This window comes from Amblyraja radiata, unplaced genomic scaffold (assembly GCF_010909765.2).
Source record: "Amblyraja radiata isolate CabotCenter1 unplaced genomic scaffold, sAmbRad1.1.pri S116, whole genome shotgun sequence".
NCBI classification, from domain to species: domain Eukaryota; kingdom Metazoa; phylum Chordata; class Chondrichthyes; order Rajiformes; family Rajidae; genus Amblyraja; species Amblyraja radiata.
Window position 1 is genome coordinate 1,650,599 of NW_022630102.1, and position 19,001 is coordinate 1,669,599.

Consider the following 19,001-nt stretch of genomic DNA (forward strand, 5'->3'; position numbering starts at 1 on the left):
CATATACACACACAGACTCATATACACGCACACTCATTCACACACACATATACACACACACAGACTCATTCACACACACAGACTAATTCACACTCACACACACTCATTCGCAAACACACACACAGACACAGACCATTCGCACACACATTCTCACACACATATAGACTCATTCACACTCACACACAGACTCATTCACACACACACATCCACACACAGACTCATTCAAACACACACATTTACACACACACATACACAGACTCATTCGCACACACATTCTCACACACACACAGACTCATTCACACAGATCTCACACACGCACACACAGACTCATTCACACACACACACACACACACACACACACACACACACACACACACACACACACACACACACGGTCACACACACATTCACACACGCACATATTCACACACACACATATTCACATACATATATATACATTCACACACACATATATATATATACACACACGTACACACATATTCACACACAGACACACTCACACACACACATATTCACACACACATTCATCTCACACACTGACACACTCACACACACTCATTCACACATACACACAGACACACACTCATTCAAACACACATATACACACACATACTCATTCACACACACACACACACACACAGACTCATTCATGCGCACACACACAGACTCATTCACACACACATATCCACACACAGACTCATTCCCACACACACTAATTTACACACACACATACACAGACTCATTCGCACACACATTCGCACACACACAGACTCATTAGCACACACATTCTCAAGCATACACACACACAGACTCATTCACACACACATTCGGTCTCACACACACACATATTCACACGCATATTCATTCACACACACACATATTCACACACACATCCACACACATAGACATTCACACACACACACACACACACACGTATCTACATTCACACACACACATATACATTCACACACATGCATATATATATATATATACGCACACATATTCACACAGACACACTCACACACACATATATTCACACACGTATTCACACACACATACACATTCACACATATATACACACACACACACATTCACACATTCATTCACACACATACACACACATATTCACACTCATTCACACAGATCTCACACACACACACACATATTCACACTCATTCACACAGATCTCTCACACACACACACACACACACACACACACACACACACACACACACATATTCACACTCATTCACACAGATCTCTCACACACACACACACACACACACACACACACACACACACACACACACATAGATTCACACACACACACAATACTAAAATGCCAAGTAACTTCAGAACGTGTTTTTTTTAAATTTGTATTTTATTAGAAGTACAATAATGTGGTACCTTGTAGATACCTAATATATATTGACATGTTCCATTTTATTTACAACTTTTCTTTTAGCAGTAAATGGAAGAAAAGAAAGAGAATAGTAGAAAAATAGAGAAGTGCGTGATATCGAACAGTGAGGTGAAGGAAAGAAGAAACGAGAGAAAATAGAGAGAAAAAAATGCGATAAAAAACAGGGGACTGAAGGAGAAATAGCTATTTATTATTCTTGACCACCCTTCACCCGATCCTGAAAGTTAATTTCTACAGTTGTTTTGCACCATATGCTTGTAAGAAGTCGATCAATGGAGACCAAATCATTAAGAATTGGTCTGGTTTGTCTGTTAGGAGTCGCCGCAAGAACATATTGAATATACAGTGTGTAAAACGAATCTTTAAATCCTGCTCTGGAGGCTGCGTCTGTAACAAAATGCTACTTTTAAATAACATCTAACAAACACACACACACACACACACACATACAACTAAAATGCCAAGTAACTACAGAACGTGTTGAATATACAGTGTGTAAAACAAATCTTTAAAGCCTGTTGTAGACACTGTAGAAACTCTTTACAACCAATACATTTTCTTTTCTGTAAACATTTATTTTAAACAGCCAACAGAAAAAAATGTGCAAATTCTTTACAACAAATAAATGTTCTTTTCGGTAAACACTTATTTGTTATTTTTTATTTATTTTTTTTTTTTTTTATTAGAAGCAATTGTACAAGAATAAATCGCTCGGCATCTACCATTATACAATTATTGTACAACTTCATTTTTTTCAAATTTTATCATAACAGACACACAATGGACAGAAAACATAAAACACCAATTAAAGGGGAAAAAAGGGCAAAAAAAAGAGTGGGGGGCAGCCAGATTATCAATCAGAGTGCAAGATCAAAATTCGCTCAGATTAAAGACATAGCACAGCAGCAAAATAAACAGATCAGAGAGTTATGCCTCTTCAAGCAAAATCAAAAATGGTTTCCACACCTTCAAGAAATAATTTTGTAAATTCCCTTTGTTAAAACGAATCTGTTCCATCTTAGTAATAGAAAGCATTTCGTTGAGCCACCTCTTAAAACATGGGGAGAGTGGGGACTTCCAATTCAGTAATATTTTTTTTTTTTAGCTGCAACCATACCTGCTCTAAGAATCTGCTTATGGTGGGAAGGAAGGGCCCTTGTATTATCAGAGCAACCAAAAATAGCCAGATTACAATCAGGCGGAATATTTATTCGACATTGTTTGGAAAGACAGTTAAATATGTCACTCCAGACATTACTTAATACAGGACAGTGCCAGAATAAATGTGATATTGATCCGTCTGCAGTAGCACATCTGTCACAAACGGAGGAATCCAATTCAAAAATCTTGTTAAGTTTTGTTTTAGAATAATGTAGTCTACGCAAGATTTTAAATTGAATTAATCTGTATCTAGAACTAATAGAGCAACTCTGTATCCCGGACAAACCTTCCTCCCACGGTTCATTTGACACGGGAGTGCCCAATTCTGCAGCCCAGGCCTCCCTGAGATAACCGGCTTCAACTGGTGTCGTAAAGGCAGTGACAAAGCGGGAGATCAAGTGTTTAGAGTCAGGCTGTGAGAGAAGTAGATCATAAAGAATGTGACTTTTTGGTTTGACTATGAATTCTGGGATACGCTCACGTACAAAATGCCTGATTTGAAGGTAGCGATAGAAGTGTTGTTGAGGAAGGTGATATTTAGTTTGGAGCTGAATAAATGAGGCGAATTTATTATCTATGTAGAGATCATCAATACAACACAGCCCCTTCCCCCTCCAGTCCAGAAATACTCTATCCATCAGTGCCGGTTTGAACAAGTGATTGTGTACTATAGGGGTATACGCTGAGCTATTTACCAATCCAAATAAATTTTTTATTTGATTCAGAATCCTTACGGAGTTTCTGAGAATGAAGTTATGACCAACAAATTTGTAGGGAACCTGTACTCCGAAAAAGAGCAACACTGGGAGAGAGGTCTCCGAAACAAACATGGATTCCATTTTTAGCCAGAGTGGGGAGACATCAGACCGGTCATCATCAGGAAAGCCCCACTGCCAGAAAGTGAGAGCCCTCGCATTTGCAGCCCAGTAGTAATGCTTCAGTACCGGAAGGCCGAGGCCACCCCTGTCCACATTTTCTGTAGGTGGGCTTTAGCAATGCGAGGGGGTTTGTCAGCCCAGACAAATGAGAGTATAACCGAATCCAGTTGTTTGAAAAAAGATAAAGGTAAGTAGACAGGAAGGTTTTGGAAAAGATACAAAAATCTTGGAAGTGAAACCATTTTAATAGCATTGATGCGGCCAATCATTGAGAGGGGAAGCAGCTTCCAGCACCTAATGCTAGCTTTTAATTTGTCTACCATGTCCAAACAATTCAATTTAAGTAGAAGTTTGGGGTTTCTGGAAATCTTCAGTTCAAGATAGGTAAAGTGGGTGGTAACTAATTTAAATGGCAAAGATTTCAAGAAAGCAGGGCTCAAATTATTCGTCAAGGAAATGAATTCACTTTTATCCCAGTTAATTGTATATCCTGACAGTTTACTAAATGACTTAATGTAGTTCAGAAGGTTGGGAACTGAAACTACCGGATAAGATAAACAAATTAATAAATCATCCGCATATAAATTCACAAGACTTTCATAATTCCCATATTTTATACCATGGATACCCGGGTGACCCCTGATTCCTATTGCAAGAGGTTCTAAAGCGATATCAAACAGCAGGGGAGAAAGGGGATCACCCTGTCTCACACCGCGCTGCAATTCAAAAGGTTGGGATTTTTCTATGTCAGAATAGAAGATACTGGGTTTGAATAAATTATTTTAATCCACTCTATAAAGTGCATCCCGAACCCAAACTGATTTATATAGGGCCATTCGATCTGATCGAAAGCCTTCTGAGCATCGAGAGATAGGATGGCAGCTTGCGTATCCTTGTCATGAACCGAATATAATGTATTTAACAGCAGACGAACATTACTAAATGAGAATCTACCCGGTATAAATCCAGTCTGATCAGGATGTACAATTTTTGAGATATGCTTACCCAATTTTCTGGCCAGGACTTTAGTTATCATCTTCTGGTCACAGTTTAGAAGAGCGATTGGTCTGTAACTTGCAGGGTCAGTCTCAGCTTTTCCCTTTTTTAGGAGCAAGCAAACATTAGATGCATAGAGTGAGCTGGGGAGCCTCTTGTTTTTCACTGAATCATTCACCATTCTTAACATGAGAGGAACTATTTTTCCATGAAACGCCTTATAGAATACGCAGCCGAAGCCATCTGGGCCTGCTGCTTTTCCAGAGGGAAATGCTCGGATAGCTTCCAGAAGGCCATCTACAGAAATCTGAGTGTCGATGTCATCTCTAGATGCTCCATCAAGTTGTGGAATATTTAGGTTAGTGAAAAAATTACAAAAATCTGTTTCAGTGGGCTTTACTTTACCGGAGTAAAGTTCTTTATAAAAGTCCCTGAAGTAAGCATTTATATGCTTCGGATCAATAACCAGTATTCCTGATTTTAATTTAATCCTATGAATGGCACGATTAGCTCGCTCACCTCTAACTTGACTCGCTAATAATTTCTGGTTTATTACCGAGTTCAAAGCATTTCTGTTTGAGCTTTGGTAATTGGCTACTAAGACGTTTATTGAGGATAGTATTATATTCATATTGTAGTTTTAAGATCTTATTGTAGTCAGACTGTAAGAGAGAGGATCTATACGTCTCTTCAAGCACTGGAAACATCTTATCAATATCCATAAGGCGACGATTAAGTTCTATTAAGTTCTCTTTTTTTATATGATTCAAATGAAATAATATGGCCTCTCATCACAACCTTAAAGGCTCCCATAAAGTGGAATCAGAGACTTCCCCATTATCATTTGTGGTAAGAAACTCATCTATACATGCAGTCATTTGGTCAATAAAAGAGTGATCATTAAGAAGAAGAGGGTTGAAGCGCCAGCTGTACTTTTGTTTGGACAGAATATCTTTAAATTGAAGTGACACCGGACTATGGTCAGAAATCAAAATATTATGATAGGTGGAATTTGTTATACTGGACAGTAATTCAGACGAAATCTAAAAATAGTCAATCCTGGTGAAGGATTTGTAGACATGAGAATAGAAAGAGAAATCTCTGTTAGTAGGATGCTGCAATCGCCAAATGTCAATCATGTTCCCAGTCTTAGTTAAATCATTTAAAGTTTGCACTGAGGCTATGGTAGGAGCCGGTTTTCTTGAGAGTCTGTCCAGGATTGGGTCTAAATAACAATTGAAGTCACCTCCAATAATGACATTAGGGCTAGAGGCTGGTATCATATCAAAACGTTTACGAAAAAAATCAGGATTATCAACATTTGGGGCAAAGATATTAAGCGATAGTTATTGGAAGTGAATTTATGTGACCTGAAATCATTAAGTATCTGCCCTAAGGATCTGCTATCATAGATTCAAGGCGAAATGTAATAGTTTTACGAAAAAGAATAGCAACCCCTCTGGCCTTACGAGTAAAAGGCGCTTGGAAAACTTGTGAAATCCAGTTTGCTTTCAGTCTACCCTGTTCGTTTACCCCGATGTGCGTTTCTTGTATAAAAATGATATCCGACTTCAATAATTCGAGATGTGCGAAAACGCGACCCCTTTTAATTACATGACCAAGACCCTTCACATTCCATGAGACTACAGTTAAATTGTTATTAATGCTGCTATGTGCAGTACTGTCGGGTACTGACATTATCCCTGAGACAAAGACGATCTGGCATTCCTCCAAAGAAAACACAAAAGACAATAGAAAACACATAAACACCACACATTGCGGTGCAAAACACCACACTCACACTACCCCCTAAACATATTCCCTACCCACCCACAGATGTCCCTCTAAGCCTGGGACCGCTAAACGCACGCGAGGTGAGTACCTCCAAAAACAAAAAAACAAAAAAAGTAGCTAGCTGAATAAAGCTACAAGAAGCTCCACCGCCAACCACGGCTGAATTAAATAAAACAACATAAATTGACAGTCTCGTACAGACCAATTGAATTATCTGAACTACAAAGAGTCACGTAGAAACATAATCAACCCTCTGAACACTCAGAGTGGCGTCAAGGTTTTTAAGATATGTCTTGTAACTCAGTGTTCAGAAATGACGTTGCCTCACCCGGTGTAGTGAAAACCTTGACGCGGCCCTTGTGTTTGATGCGGATTTTTGCTGGAAAGAGGAGACTATGCTCCACCTTGAGCTCCCGCAGCTCGCCCAACACATCGCTGAATTCCCGTCGTTGCCGCATCACATCTGGTGTGTAGTCCGGGAATATAAGCACCGTATTGCCTTTATACACCAGCTCTCGCGCCCTCCGGAGTCGCAGTATAAGCTCCTTCTCCCGATAAAAGTGGACCCGTGCGATAATGGCGCGGGGCCTGGCTCCCTCCGGGGGAGGCAGTCGCAGGATCCGGTGTGCCCGATCGATAATCACCTTGGACTGGAAGTTGTCATCTCCAAGAAGTTTCGGTATCAGAGGCTCGATGAATTCCGTCGGTTTACCCCCTTCCTCTAGCTCAGGTATGCCGATAATTTTATTATTATTGCGGCGTGACCGACCCTCGAGGCCATCCACCTTGAGCTTGAGTGCGCTGTTCTCATCCTTCAGGCCGGGGAATGACTTTTCCATGAAGCTAATACGGCTTTCTTGCTCCTGCACCTGCTCCTCGATGAACTCTACCTTCTCCAACTGTTCCTTTTGGGAGCTTTGTACTGCCTGAAGAGTCTGCTCCAATTTATCAAACCTGACATGGATGTGTTTGAGTATCTTATCGGAGGCCTTCTCCCAGATCAACGGCAGGTCATCGACGTCGTCACCACCTGTAACTTGACCCGGAGCTCGACTGGGGGAGCTGCCGCTAGCATTTCTACCATTAACATTAGCTGAAGCTAGTCGGAGCGACTCGGTGTCTTTAGACTTCTTGTGAGGCATGACGTCCCGGAAAATCAGTTAGCCGGACCCCTACTGTGTCAGGAAAGTTCCCGAGGCAGGTGAAAACAAATGTGAGACTATAAAAATACCAAATATAAAGACTGGCACGGAGGAGCCTCTGGAAGCACGTCTACTCCATGCGCTGCTCACCAGCGCCCCCCGGTAAACATTTATTTTAAACAGCCAACAGAAACAAATTTACAAACTCTTTACAACATATATTTTATTTTCGGTAAACACTTATTTTAATCAGCCAACAGAAACAAATTTACAAACTCTTTACAACCAAACATTTCCTGAAGAAAACACAGACACACACACACTCACAGCCAATACTAAATTGCCAAGTAACTTCAGAACATGGTAAACAGACAGTGTATAAAACGAACGATTCAAACGTTTAAAGCCTGCTGTAGAGGCTGCTGTTGCTGAAACAAAATGCTGCTTTTAAATAACGTCCAACAAACACACACTTACCATAGAGAAAGCAGCCAGCTCTGTGGAATTATTCAACAGCGCCTGCAACTCTGTGTCTTCTGCAGGCAGCGCCATCTTGCATCCGACCGGAAATGACGCCATCGACGCCATCTTACCGATAACCGGAAATGACGTCATCTGCGCCATCTTGCAACCCAGCCAAAATCACAAAATGAGCGCCAATTTTAAACTTAAACACAGTTCTGATCAAATAAAAACGTTTATTCATGCTTTATCCATCTGAAAACGGTTGCAACCATTTTAAAACCCAAGAGAAACAAATTTGCAAACTCTTTACATCAAATGTATTTTATTTTCTATAAAAATTCATTTCAAAGACAATAGAGACAAATTTGCAAATGCATTTTTATTTTCCATAAACATTCATTTCAAAGACAATAGAGAGAAATTTGCAAATGCTTTTTATTTTCTATAAACATTCATTTCAAAGACAGACAATAGAGACACATTTGCAAACTCTTTACAACAAATACTAAAATGCCGAGTAACTTCAGACTATGGTGAACAACATACATATCAATTGGCTGAAAAAGCACATCGAGGGGACTCACCGTGGAGTAGAGCCGCAGCTTAGAGAGCCGTGACGCTTTCCCTTCGTGGGTCCGGCAGAGAGTGACTGAAGCAGGACACTTCCGGGTTTGATAGTTTCTCCCTCTCCCCTGCCGCCAGCGGGGGCAGCAGAGAGAATGGGGAATTTTGTAAAAACATTAATATCTCTGTCATTTTTCATCGACGGGATAAATCCTCGGTACACATGCGGCGGAGGACGGGCCTGAGCGAGAATGCCAAAAATGACAGCCGTAGGTGGCGGCGTTCTCTCGGAAATCGCAGCACAGTCGGCCAAAAGCGGACAAGAACAGAGATTAATAATATAGATATATATGTATGTATATATGCATATATATGTATGTATGTGTCTATATGTATGTATATATATATATGTATATGTGTATATATGCATGTATGTGTATATATGTATCTATATGTATACATATATGTGTGTGTATATATGCGTGTGTATATATGTATGCATATAAATGTATGCATATGTAAGTGTGCATATGTATGTGTATAGGTATGTGTGTATATATGTGTGTGTATGTATATATATATATATATATATGTATAAATTTATATATATGCATATATTTATTATTATAATTATATATATAATTGGCTTTGTGGTTTATGCACATCATCTTACATAAGACAAATAAAGTAATAGTGATGCTTTAAATCAAAGTTGCTTCTGATCCATGAGAATAAACTTTATTATCTCTAACTTGCCTCTCACACACAGACAAACATTCATAAATAAATATATACATTACATTTAGTTTTGTGCAGTGTGTGTTAAAGCAATACAAGGGAAACTGCACAATATAATGCAAGGGAAACTACGCAAAGAAGGGGGCTGGGGAGGAAAGATGAGAGGGAAATAGGGAAACGTGGAAAACATTTACAATAATATTATCTAAATATGTGAAGTGATAGATGCTATATAAAACACTCTTCGCTACAACACGGATTACAACAAAGATGATAGAGCGGATCAATCCTTGGAACGGATTACACCAAAGATACTAGAGGAGCATTGCCCGCTGCCTCGGGAGCGCCGACCGTGGGCAGACGCTTGAGGCTCTCCCACCGGAGAGACAAAGAGCCTGGTGCCCCAATGCAATATTCCACTACGCACCCATAGCCCACAACTGCGCAGGCATGGCTCATTTCCTCCCTTCCTCACCTCTCCCTCCCCCTCCATTCCCCTCCCCTAAGTCTGTCACTCTCTCCATCCATAACACCTCTCCCCTCCCTACCCCCCTCCTCCCTATTTCCCTAAGCAATCATGTAAATGAGATCCCATTGTGATGTCATTGTGGGGTGGATCATTGCAGTTTATGTAAATGAGATCACATTGTGAAGTCATAGCTGTAACTGCCAGTGCGCGTGCTTTTTCTCAAACTGGGTTTAGTAACGTTTCAAATGTGAATAACTTGAAAAATAATCAATCAATCTGAGCGAAACGTTATACAAACCACAATGGTGCGTAGGGTGTCCAAATATTCTAGCGCTATCATGTACCGTTTTGACGTAATTTGAGGACATCACTGTACAGGCATCACAGACACGCACACAGACAGAAATAGAAATAAATAAGATGAAAGTTTTAGTGATATACTAGACCAAGTGGGACACGTTGGGTCCCTGTCGCACGTGAGGCCTCGTTCCCCAATGCAATATTCGACCACTCATCCATAGCCCCTATGGGAGGCCTGGCCCCCCAACGCAACCCGTTCCCCAAGGCAATATTACACCACTCACCCATTTCTCCAACACAACCCGTTCCCCAACGCAATATTCCGCCACTCACTCATAGCCCACAACTGCGCAAGGGCTGCTCATTTCGCCTTATTCACCCTCCCTCATTTTTAAACTTTCAAAAAATGCAGTTGCACTTGCTAGCCAGCAGGACTCAGTGTAATGTTACTTTAAAAAAATGCATTTGCACTTGTTAGCTAGCAGGACTCCGTGTACTGTGACTTTAAAAAGGCATTTGCACTTGCTAGCTAGCAGGACTCAGTGTACTGTGACTTTTAAAAAAAATGCATTTGCACTTGCTAGCTAGCACGACTCAGTGTACTTGAATAGCAACAATATTGCAAGCAAGCACAGGGTATACGCGAAAGTGATTTTTTTCCAAATGTTTTGATATTTTTGAACATTTCCATTAATAACTCGAGAAATAATGCATTCATTTTAAAGATGAGGCGATTTTGGACTCTACAGGATATATCTCTATCGGAATATGTGATTTTTTTACCGTTAGCGCGTCGTTTTTTTCGAGAATATGTTGGGTCTGCTCCCCAAACGCACCAGTCCCCTATCTGTAGCCCCCACGGGAGGCGTGGTCCTCCAACTAAACCCGTTGCCGAAGGTAAGATTCAAGAACTCCTCAGCAAAGATCATAGCTCGTGAGCCTCCCCAAGCACTGGAATTAAAAAATAAAATTCCAATCCCCAAATGCAATACGAATTGACCCTCCCCTCCTGTCCTGCCAGGAGCTACAATGGCAACATTGTTGCAAATGTTGGGTGACAATAGGTGCAGGACTAGGCCATTCGGCCCTTCGAGCCAGCACCGCCATTCACTATGATCAAGGCTGATCGTCCCCAATCATTACCCCGTTCCTGCCTTCTCCCTATATCCCCTGACTCCGCTATTTTGAGAGCCCTATCTAGCTCTTTCTTGAAAGCATCCAGAGAACCAGCCTCCACCACCGTCTGAGGCAGAGAATTCCACAGACTCACAACTCTCTGTGAGAAAATGTGTTTACTCGTTTCCGTTCTCAATGGCTTACCATTTTCGATTCTTAAACTGTGTGTGGCCCATGGTTCTGGACTCGCCCATCATCGGGAACATGTTTCCTGCCTCTAGTGTGTCCAAACCCTTAACAATCTTATATGTTTCAATGAGATACCCTCTCATCCTGCCAAACTCCAGAGTGTACAAGCCCAGCCGCTCCATTCTCTCAGCACTTTCTGTGAGATGACATTGAGCTGAAAAGTGCAGAGTACTCCTGCCAGTGTTCCTGTCTTGCAAATTTTCATCAAAGCGTGCTGGAAGATGTGAGGAATGATTTTTAACAGTAAAAACCATTTTAAATTCAGAGTATTGTTTTAACATTTTCAGTAATAAGCCAAGAAATAAAGCATGACATTTTCAGATGTAGATTTTGGACACCAGGGGAGAAGTCTCTACCAGAACATCGTTTTTTCGAGATGTGATTATACACAAACAATTAAGCACACAAACATATAAATACACATCCATGATCAGAGTTTTATAAGTATAGAGATATGATATGATAAAACAATATATAATATAATACAATATACAATTTAATACAATATTTTGTAGCGGCACCAAACGTGGTGAATAAACAGTTGTTTTATTCAGGTGTTACATGCAAGTTTGGTCCACTAACATAAATGCTGCTGTAGCCGAGCTAGGGTGTTGGCTCGAGCTCAGCTACCTGTCGACTGGGCAGATCTCAAGGTGAGATATGTTTATGTAGCAGGACACTACCCTTAACCTATGAGGTCACCTGACAGCCATCGCAACCACTGACGAGGGTTCGACCGTAAGTGGTCTGTCCACTTAAGCTGACGACACAGGACCCCCCCCCCCCCCCAGAACCGGAGGAAGGAATAGAACGCGCCAACTTTCTACAAGAAGGTACGCAAGCATGGTCGAGGGCGGTTCCTGCTGTGGGTCGGAGGCACCACGGCCGTGGGTCGGGACGGTGGGGCCCGCGGGCGCAGTCGACGCTCCGGCTGTGGGCAATCCCGGCCGTATGCCGAGGGGTCCGAGGAGACCGATGCAAAAGCCGCCGGATGGACGAGACACAGTCGCATCTCCTCGACCAGCTAGGGGATTGTGTCCTGAGAAATACGGCCCCCAGCAACGGCTGTGAGGTTGCATCGTGGCTTGGTTCGGCAACTTGAGCGTCCAGGAGCGGTAAAGGCTGCAAAAAGTTGTGACCGCTGCCCAGTCCATCATCGGCTCTGACCTCCCCACCGTCGAGGGGATCTATCGCAGTCGCTGCTTCAAAAAGGCTGCCAACAGCATCAAAGACCCACACCATCCTGGCCACAGACTCATCTCTCCGTTGCCATCAGGTAGAAGGTACAGGAGCCTGAAATCTGCAACATCCAGGTTCAGGAATAGCTTCTTCGCCACAGCCATCAGGCTATTAAATACAACTTCAAACAAACTCTGAACTATAACAGCCTATTGAACTCTATATGTTTATTTATGTGTGTGTGTGTATATGGACACACTGATCTGTTCTGTATTTATGCCTCCAAAATTCTGTTGTGCTGCAGCAAGCAAGAATTTCATTGTCCTATCTGGGACACATGACAATAAACTCTCTTGACTTGACTTGACTTGACGTCGGCAACAATGCAAACAAAGAATGAAGATAAATAAAGTGACTGATTGCTAAACCCGGCGTGGTGATACAGTGGAAACAAAGTGACAAGAGACAAAACAAACTACAGTGAGCAATCTCACTCTCTCAAATACAGTGTCCATGGTGCAGGATGGGAACCTGTGCTGGAAAACTGGAGGCTGTAGTTACAGAATCCCACCTGAAGGTGGCGATGTTGCCGACGGTCATGTGGCAGCCATTTTTGTAGTATGTGTGGCGGCCATTTATGTAGTATGTGTAGCGGCCATTTTTGTAGTCACAACGGCGGCCATTTTGTACTCGCTTGGAGCTCATGTGGCAGTCGCAGCAGCGGCCGTTTTTGTAGTAGGTGTGGAGTCCATTTTTGTATTCGCTGTGGCGGCCATTTTGTAGTATGTGTGGCAGCCATTTTTGTAGTATGTGTGGCGGACATTTTTGTATTCCTTTACGGCGGCCATTTTTTGTACTCCCTCGGAGGTCATGTGGCAGTCGGGGCGGCGGCCATTTTGTAGTCGCAAGGGCGGCCTTTTTTGTAGTAGGATGGCGGCCATTTTTGTATTCCGCGGCCGTTTAAATGGGAGGGCGGGGAATCGGCAAACAATATTCCGGTCCCCAGGGCGGTGACGTTTACACCCAGAGATGTTCACACGTCCACACTCAGTCCGGGTCTGGTTTCCTGCAGTGACCTCAGTTCCTTCTTCCCGGTCGCACTGAACTCATTCCCCACCAGCCTGAAACAGTCGAGGTATAAAGAAGAAATAAACAGATGAAACAAGTGTCAATAACTGGGACTGGGGTTAATATTTCAACAACATTTACAGAACAAAATCACAGGGGAAAGAAGCCCGCGGATGGATCCCCTGATATTTTATAACATTAAATATTAACACAGACACTCACCTGATCCGCTTCAGTCTCGGGTGGTTCAGTATGAGGCTGCGGAGAGCGGGCATAGATCGGTCTGTGAGCGAGTTGCCTGCCAGCCCCAGATCCGTCAATGAGGGGTTTGTACTGAGAGCGGAGACGAGATCCTCGGCTCCAGAATCTGTGAGACCGACACTGCCCAGCCTGGAGATGAGAGAGAGTGAGGGTGAGGGACACAGAGAGACAGGAGACGGTGCAAATCCCCAGTGTTTATCAGTGACACAATTACTGATCATATTAATGTTCCGTGTCAGACACCCAGTGAGTGTAAACACAATCTCTCTCAGTCTGAGACTTACCCCAGTTTCTGTATTTTACAGTCCGGGTGTCTCAGAGCCGCAGACACCGGTTTCACTCCAGAATCTCCCAGTTTATTCCCACTCAGCAACAGCTCTATCAGTAAGTGGTTTGTACTGAGAGCGGAGACGAGATCCTCAGCTCCAGAATCTGTGAGATCGACATCCATCAGCCTGGAGATGAGAGAGAGTGAGGGTGAGGGAAACAGAGACACAGGAGACGGTGCAAAACCCCAGTGTTTATCAGTGACACAATTACTGATCCTATTAATGTTCAGTGTCAGACGCCCAGTGAGTGTAAACACAATCTCTCACAGTCTGGGACTTACCCCAGTGTGTGTATTTTACAGTCCGGGTTCCTCAGAGCCGCAGACACCAGTTTCACTCCGGAATCTCCCAGTTTATTCCAACTAAGGTCCAGCCACGTCACCGTGTGGTTTGTACTGAGAGCGGAAGCGAGATCCTCGGCTCCAGAATCTGTGAGACCGACACGTTGCAGCCTGGAGATCACAGAGAGTGAGGGTGAGGGACAAAGAGAGATAGGAGACGGTGCACATCCTCAGTGTTTATCAGTGACACAATTACTGATCATATTAATGTTCAGTGTCAGACACCCAGTGAGTGTAAACACAATCTCTCACAATCTGGGACTTACATCAGGCTCTGTATTTTACAGTCCGGGTTCCTCAGAGCCGCAGACACCGGGTTCACTCCAGAATCTCCCAGGTCGTTGTCTCCCAGTCTAAACACAAACAAACTGATACAAACCCCACCCGGCGAGGCTGAGATAGATAACGAATATTTCTGGTAACACCTCAGCACATTATTGAACAAATCTCTGTGGATGTGGTGTTTGGTGACATTCACCATTTATTCTCACTCCCCGACCGACGACCGGAAATGTTCCACATGCAGAGTACGGCGGTAGGAAACGCGCGCGACCCGGGGGAAGGGGTCGATCACCGGTGACCCGGGGGATGGAGGGGGGGGGGAAATAGGAGGGGTGCCCCCCCCCCGTTCACAGGGACGGCCGCTCGGCACCATAGAAGGGGTGCTGGACGGAATAACAAAATAGTGAAACAATTTTACAGTTCAGTGTTAGTGTCAAATGGACAGTTACCCCAAGCACTGACACTTGTGCAGAGCCGGTCCCAGCCGCGGGAGACCTTCACATTGAATGCGGCTGCTCACCAGATCGAGGTGTTTGATTGTATCTCAGAGCCTGATGGCATGAGACAGGACCGCACAGTCAATCGGAGTCAGTCCCAGTCCACGGAATGAAAGTTTTCCCACAGATCCCAGTGTCTGCTGAGCCAGTGCAGGATTCTGAGACTCAAACAGGTAGTGCAGCGTGTTCAGGAGGCTCCGTTTACCAGCGTCACTTCCTGTTTTTCTAGCCCGGCGTTTAACCTCCTCCTTCACCCAGTCAATCACTCGGCAGATTGTTTGATGAGGAAATTTACCCAGAAACTCCAGCAGGATCCAAACTGCCCGTGGGGAGGAGAGACCAGCGACAAAACGGAGAAATACTTCAAATCGGCCGTTTGTCATGCCATGGGCTTCAATGAGGAGTGTCGTGATATCCCCGCGATCTACATTCATGAATTGTGCGAGTGCGGCTACAAACTCTTGGATGGTGAGTTGCGGGAAGGTGTACACCACGCTCCGGGCTGAATCCTCTCTCTCCAAAATTTCCATCAGGAACCCGGACAGGAACTGGGAAGGCTGCAGATTGTATTTGATCAAATCTCCATCTGTGAACACAATGTTCTTCTCGGCCACTCCAGTGAAGGCCATCTGACCAACCCTCAGTAACACCTCACGCGAGCTCTCAATCTCACGGCCGTGGTTTTTCAGGATGTTGTAAATAAAGTAGCAATATAGTTGGGTGATGGTCTTGGGAACTCGCCGCGGGTCCCGGTGTGTTTGTGTGAAGAAGGGTCCCAGTGTCAGGCCAAGGATCCAGCAGTAGGAGGGGTTGTAGCTCATGGTGTACATGATCTCGTTCTCCTTCACGTGTTTGAAAATAGCTGCTGCCACCGACTGATCTTCAAAATACCTGGTGAAATATTCCTTCCGTTCCTCACCAACAAATCCCAGGATTTCAGCCCAGACACTGATCTCTGGCTTTTCCAGTAAATGTAACGCAGTGGGGCGGGTGGTCACTAGCACTGAACACCCTGGGAGCAGTTTGTGCTGGATTAAACCGTACACAATGTCAGACACTTCACACCGGGATTCAGGATCTGGACACTGGTGCTGAGGATCTGTTTCTCTCCGACTGTCAGTAAAATCAATTCTGCCCTTGAATTCATCCAGACCGTCGAATATAATTGCTCTGCAGTTAATTGTGTTCAAATCCCGGAATTTGAAATTGAAGACAAACTGGAAGTGTTGGTATATTTTCCCCGTGGCCCAGTCATGAACAATCTTTTGCACCATTGTTGTTTTTCCGATCCCCGGGACTCCGGCCACGGCAGACGAACTCCCAGATCCGGATTTACTCCGAGTAAAGCAGCTGTGGAACAATTGATCTGTCCTGATTTTTGCCAGTTTTCCCCGGCGACATTGATCTCTCCACACTTCATGGCCCTGGCCTCTTGCCAGCAGCTCATGTTCCACCAGTGTCCGATCTCGAACAGTGGAGATGATTGTGAGCTCAACGTATCGATCACGCTGGTGGAAAACCTTAACCTTCTCGTTCATCGGGATAGTGTTCACGCTCAGTGTTTCAGTCTGTGCTCGCAGAGTCTCCTTGTGTTTCCGTTGAACATCTTGCACGGGAACAGGCAGATAATGGACACATGTTAGGTGTCTCAACTGAAAACTCAACGTTAGACAGTGAGTCAGTACCCATCCAGGAGTGTGTGGGGTTACACAGTGTGTCAGGACCCATCCAGGAGTGTGTGGGGTTACACAGTGTGTCAGGGATATCTAGGAGTGTGTGGATTACACAGTGTGTCAGGGCCCATCCAGGTGTGTGTGGGGTTACACCGCGTGTCAGGGCCCATCCAGGAGTGTGTGGGGCTACACAGCGTGTCAGGGCCCATGCAGGTGTGTGTGGATTACACAGTGTGTCAGGGCCCATCCAGGAGTGTGTGGGGTTACACAGTGTGTCAAGACGCTGCCAGGAGTGTGTGGGGTATCACTGCACACACATTCTCCCCCAGGTGTGCACTGGATTTCACAGATCTTTTCCCACCACCTGATACATTGCAAAATCTTGTACAATTAACGCCGGGGGGAATTGAAATAATGCAGTGTAATAGTTCCAATGTATGTCGGAGATCGAGTGATCTGGGAACTGCTATCTACCTCTTTGGTTACACTCGGACTATCCTTGATCGGACTTTCCTCCTTTTACCTTGCACTAAACGTTATTCCCTCATAGTTTATCTATACTGTAAATGGCTCGATTATAATCACCTGTCGGCTTTCTGCTGACTGCATAACACGCAACAAAATCTTTTCACGGTACCTCAGTACATATGACAATACTGTAAACTAAACTAACCTGAATCGACAGACAAAGAAGCAATCCTCAGTGAATCCTCGTGTCAGTCTAACAATTGCTTAGCCTTTGATCTCCTGATTTCACATTCGGCAAAGCTCTGAACAGTTTCAGTATTACATCAATTCTAACAAGTCATTTGTGTGAACTGTACATTTCAACACTCACCTTCCATATGAGAAGGTAATTCAGATAAATAATTGACGATGTTCATGTATTCTTGTGGATCAGGACCTGTTCAAATCAACGAGCATTCATTAAACCAGACTTGAATAACATTGTTAACTCCAGTGTTTCAATGTGATATTCAGTTCAGTGTGTTGATTTACATACCGAGCTCCTGGATTTCTTTCAGTATTTTGTTCAGCTTTGGTAATTCATTCTGCATTTTCACAAAGGATTCCCACATCACCCGCCGGGCACGGTTGCCTTTCTCCATCACCAGACTGAGGAAGAGTGTGTAACTGTCTCTGCGGTTTCCCTTTACCACCAGCTCAGCGACACTCTGTGAAGAACAACATTGAATATATTGAGAAGTGACTGAGACAAAGCTAATGGGGAGGGTATTAGCTGTTTAGTGATGGGATATTCTGGTAGTTTTGAGCATAGTGGCGGGCATTGGATTGCCTCCTCATTCACCCATGACACTGTGCTGACAAACTGTGTCCTCTCAGAGTCCTGACAGTGTGAAACTCGCTTAATACCTGGATGTGTCCGAGAACACAGCAGAGTACAGCACGGGAACAGGCCATTCAGGCCAATGATGGCTGTGTTGAAATTGATGTGAAATTGATCCAATTACTTTTGGCCTCACATCGACTGTATCCCACTGAGAATGGACGTGCCCAGTCCAACCTGCATTTCATCCTGCACTGCATTATGAAGCTATTATGTTCTCTCATCTACATTCTTACCCCCTGAGCCCACATTCACTCATTGATCAGATAATGTTTTTATTTCTATACCTGCCCCAGTTTTACCCGATCAAAGACATTCCTCTCTTGTACATTTCCTGCAGCTCACTGCACATGAACTCGACTTCTCTTCCCACAGATGCGTAAATAACTGACGTTTGTTGATATGGTAGATTTTAGCAAATGTACTTTGTTTATTTTATTTATCATTTCAATGATAAGCGAACAGTTTAATGTCTTAGGTTAATCCAGCAGGTCAGACAGCATCCCTAAATACCGAGTTATTTTGTGCAGCACATTGTGTGTTTTTTTGTAAACAAGCATCTGCAGTTCCTTGTGCTTGTGCATAATGCCCTCTGAGGTTTAAGGAACTGAGCTAAATGTGACCAATGAAACTGATGACACTTGAGAAATATTATCGTTTCTGATTCAGGTTTACAAGTTTACTGCTTCCTGGCCGTTGTGCTAAGA

General features: G+C 43.6%; 1 protein-coding gene across 1 annotated transcript; it reads right to left on the reverse strand.

The window, feature by feature from the left end:
* Positions 1-13,511: 13,511 nt before the first annotated feature.
* LOC116969158 (ribonuclease inhibitor-like) lies at positions 13,512-15,801 on the reverse strand. Its single transcript, XM_033016081.1, has 5 exons — positions 15,226-15,801; positions 14,761-14,847; positions 14,109-14,279; positions 13,786-13,953; positions 13,512-13,616 (listed from the first exon to the last, which is right to left on the reverse strand). Coding segments are annotated over exons 2-5 (429 nt in total). The 5' UTR covers positions 14,763-14,847; positions 15,226-15,801; the 3' UTR covers positions 13,512-13,528.
* Positions 15,802-19,001: the final 3,200 nt, after the last annotated feature.

What these genes read in the sequence shown, in the direction of transcription:
- LOC116969158 (XM_033016081.1), bottom strand. An exon ending in TGTAAAATACAGAAACTGGG is followed by an intron (nt 13,954 to 14,108) that starts GTAAGTCTCAGA and finishes TCTCATCTCCAG; the next exon opens with GCTGGGCAGTGTCGGTCTCA. An exon ending in CCGAGACTGAAGCGGATCAG is followed by an intron (nt 13,617 to 13,785) that starts GTGAGTGTCTGT and finishes CGACTGTTTCAG; the next exon opens with GCTGGTGGGGAATGAGTTCA.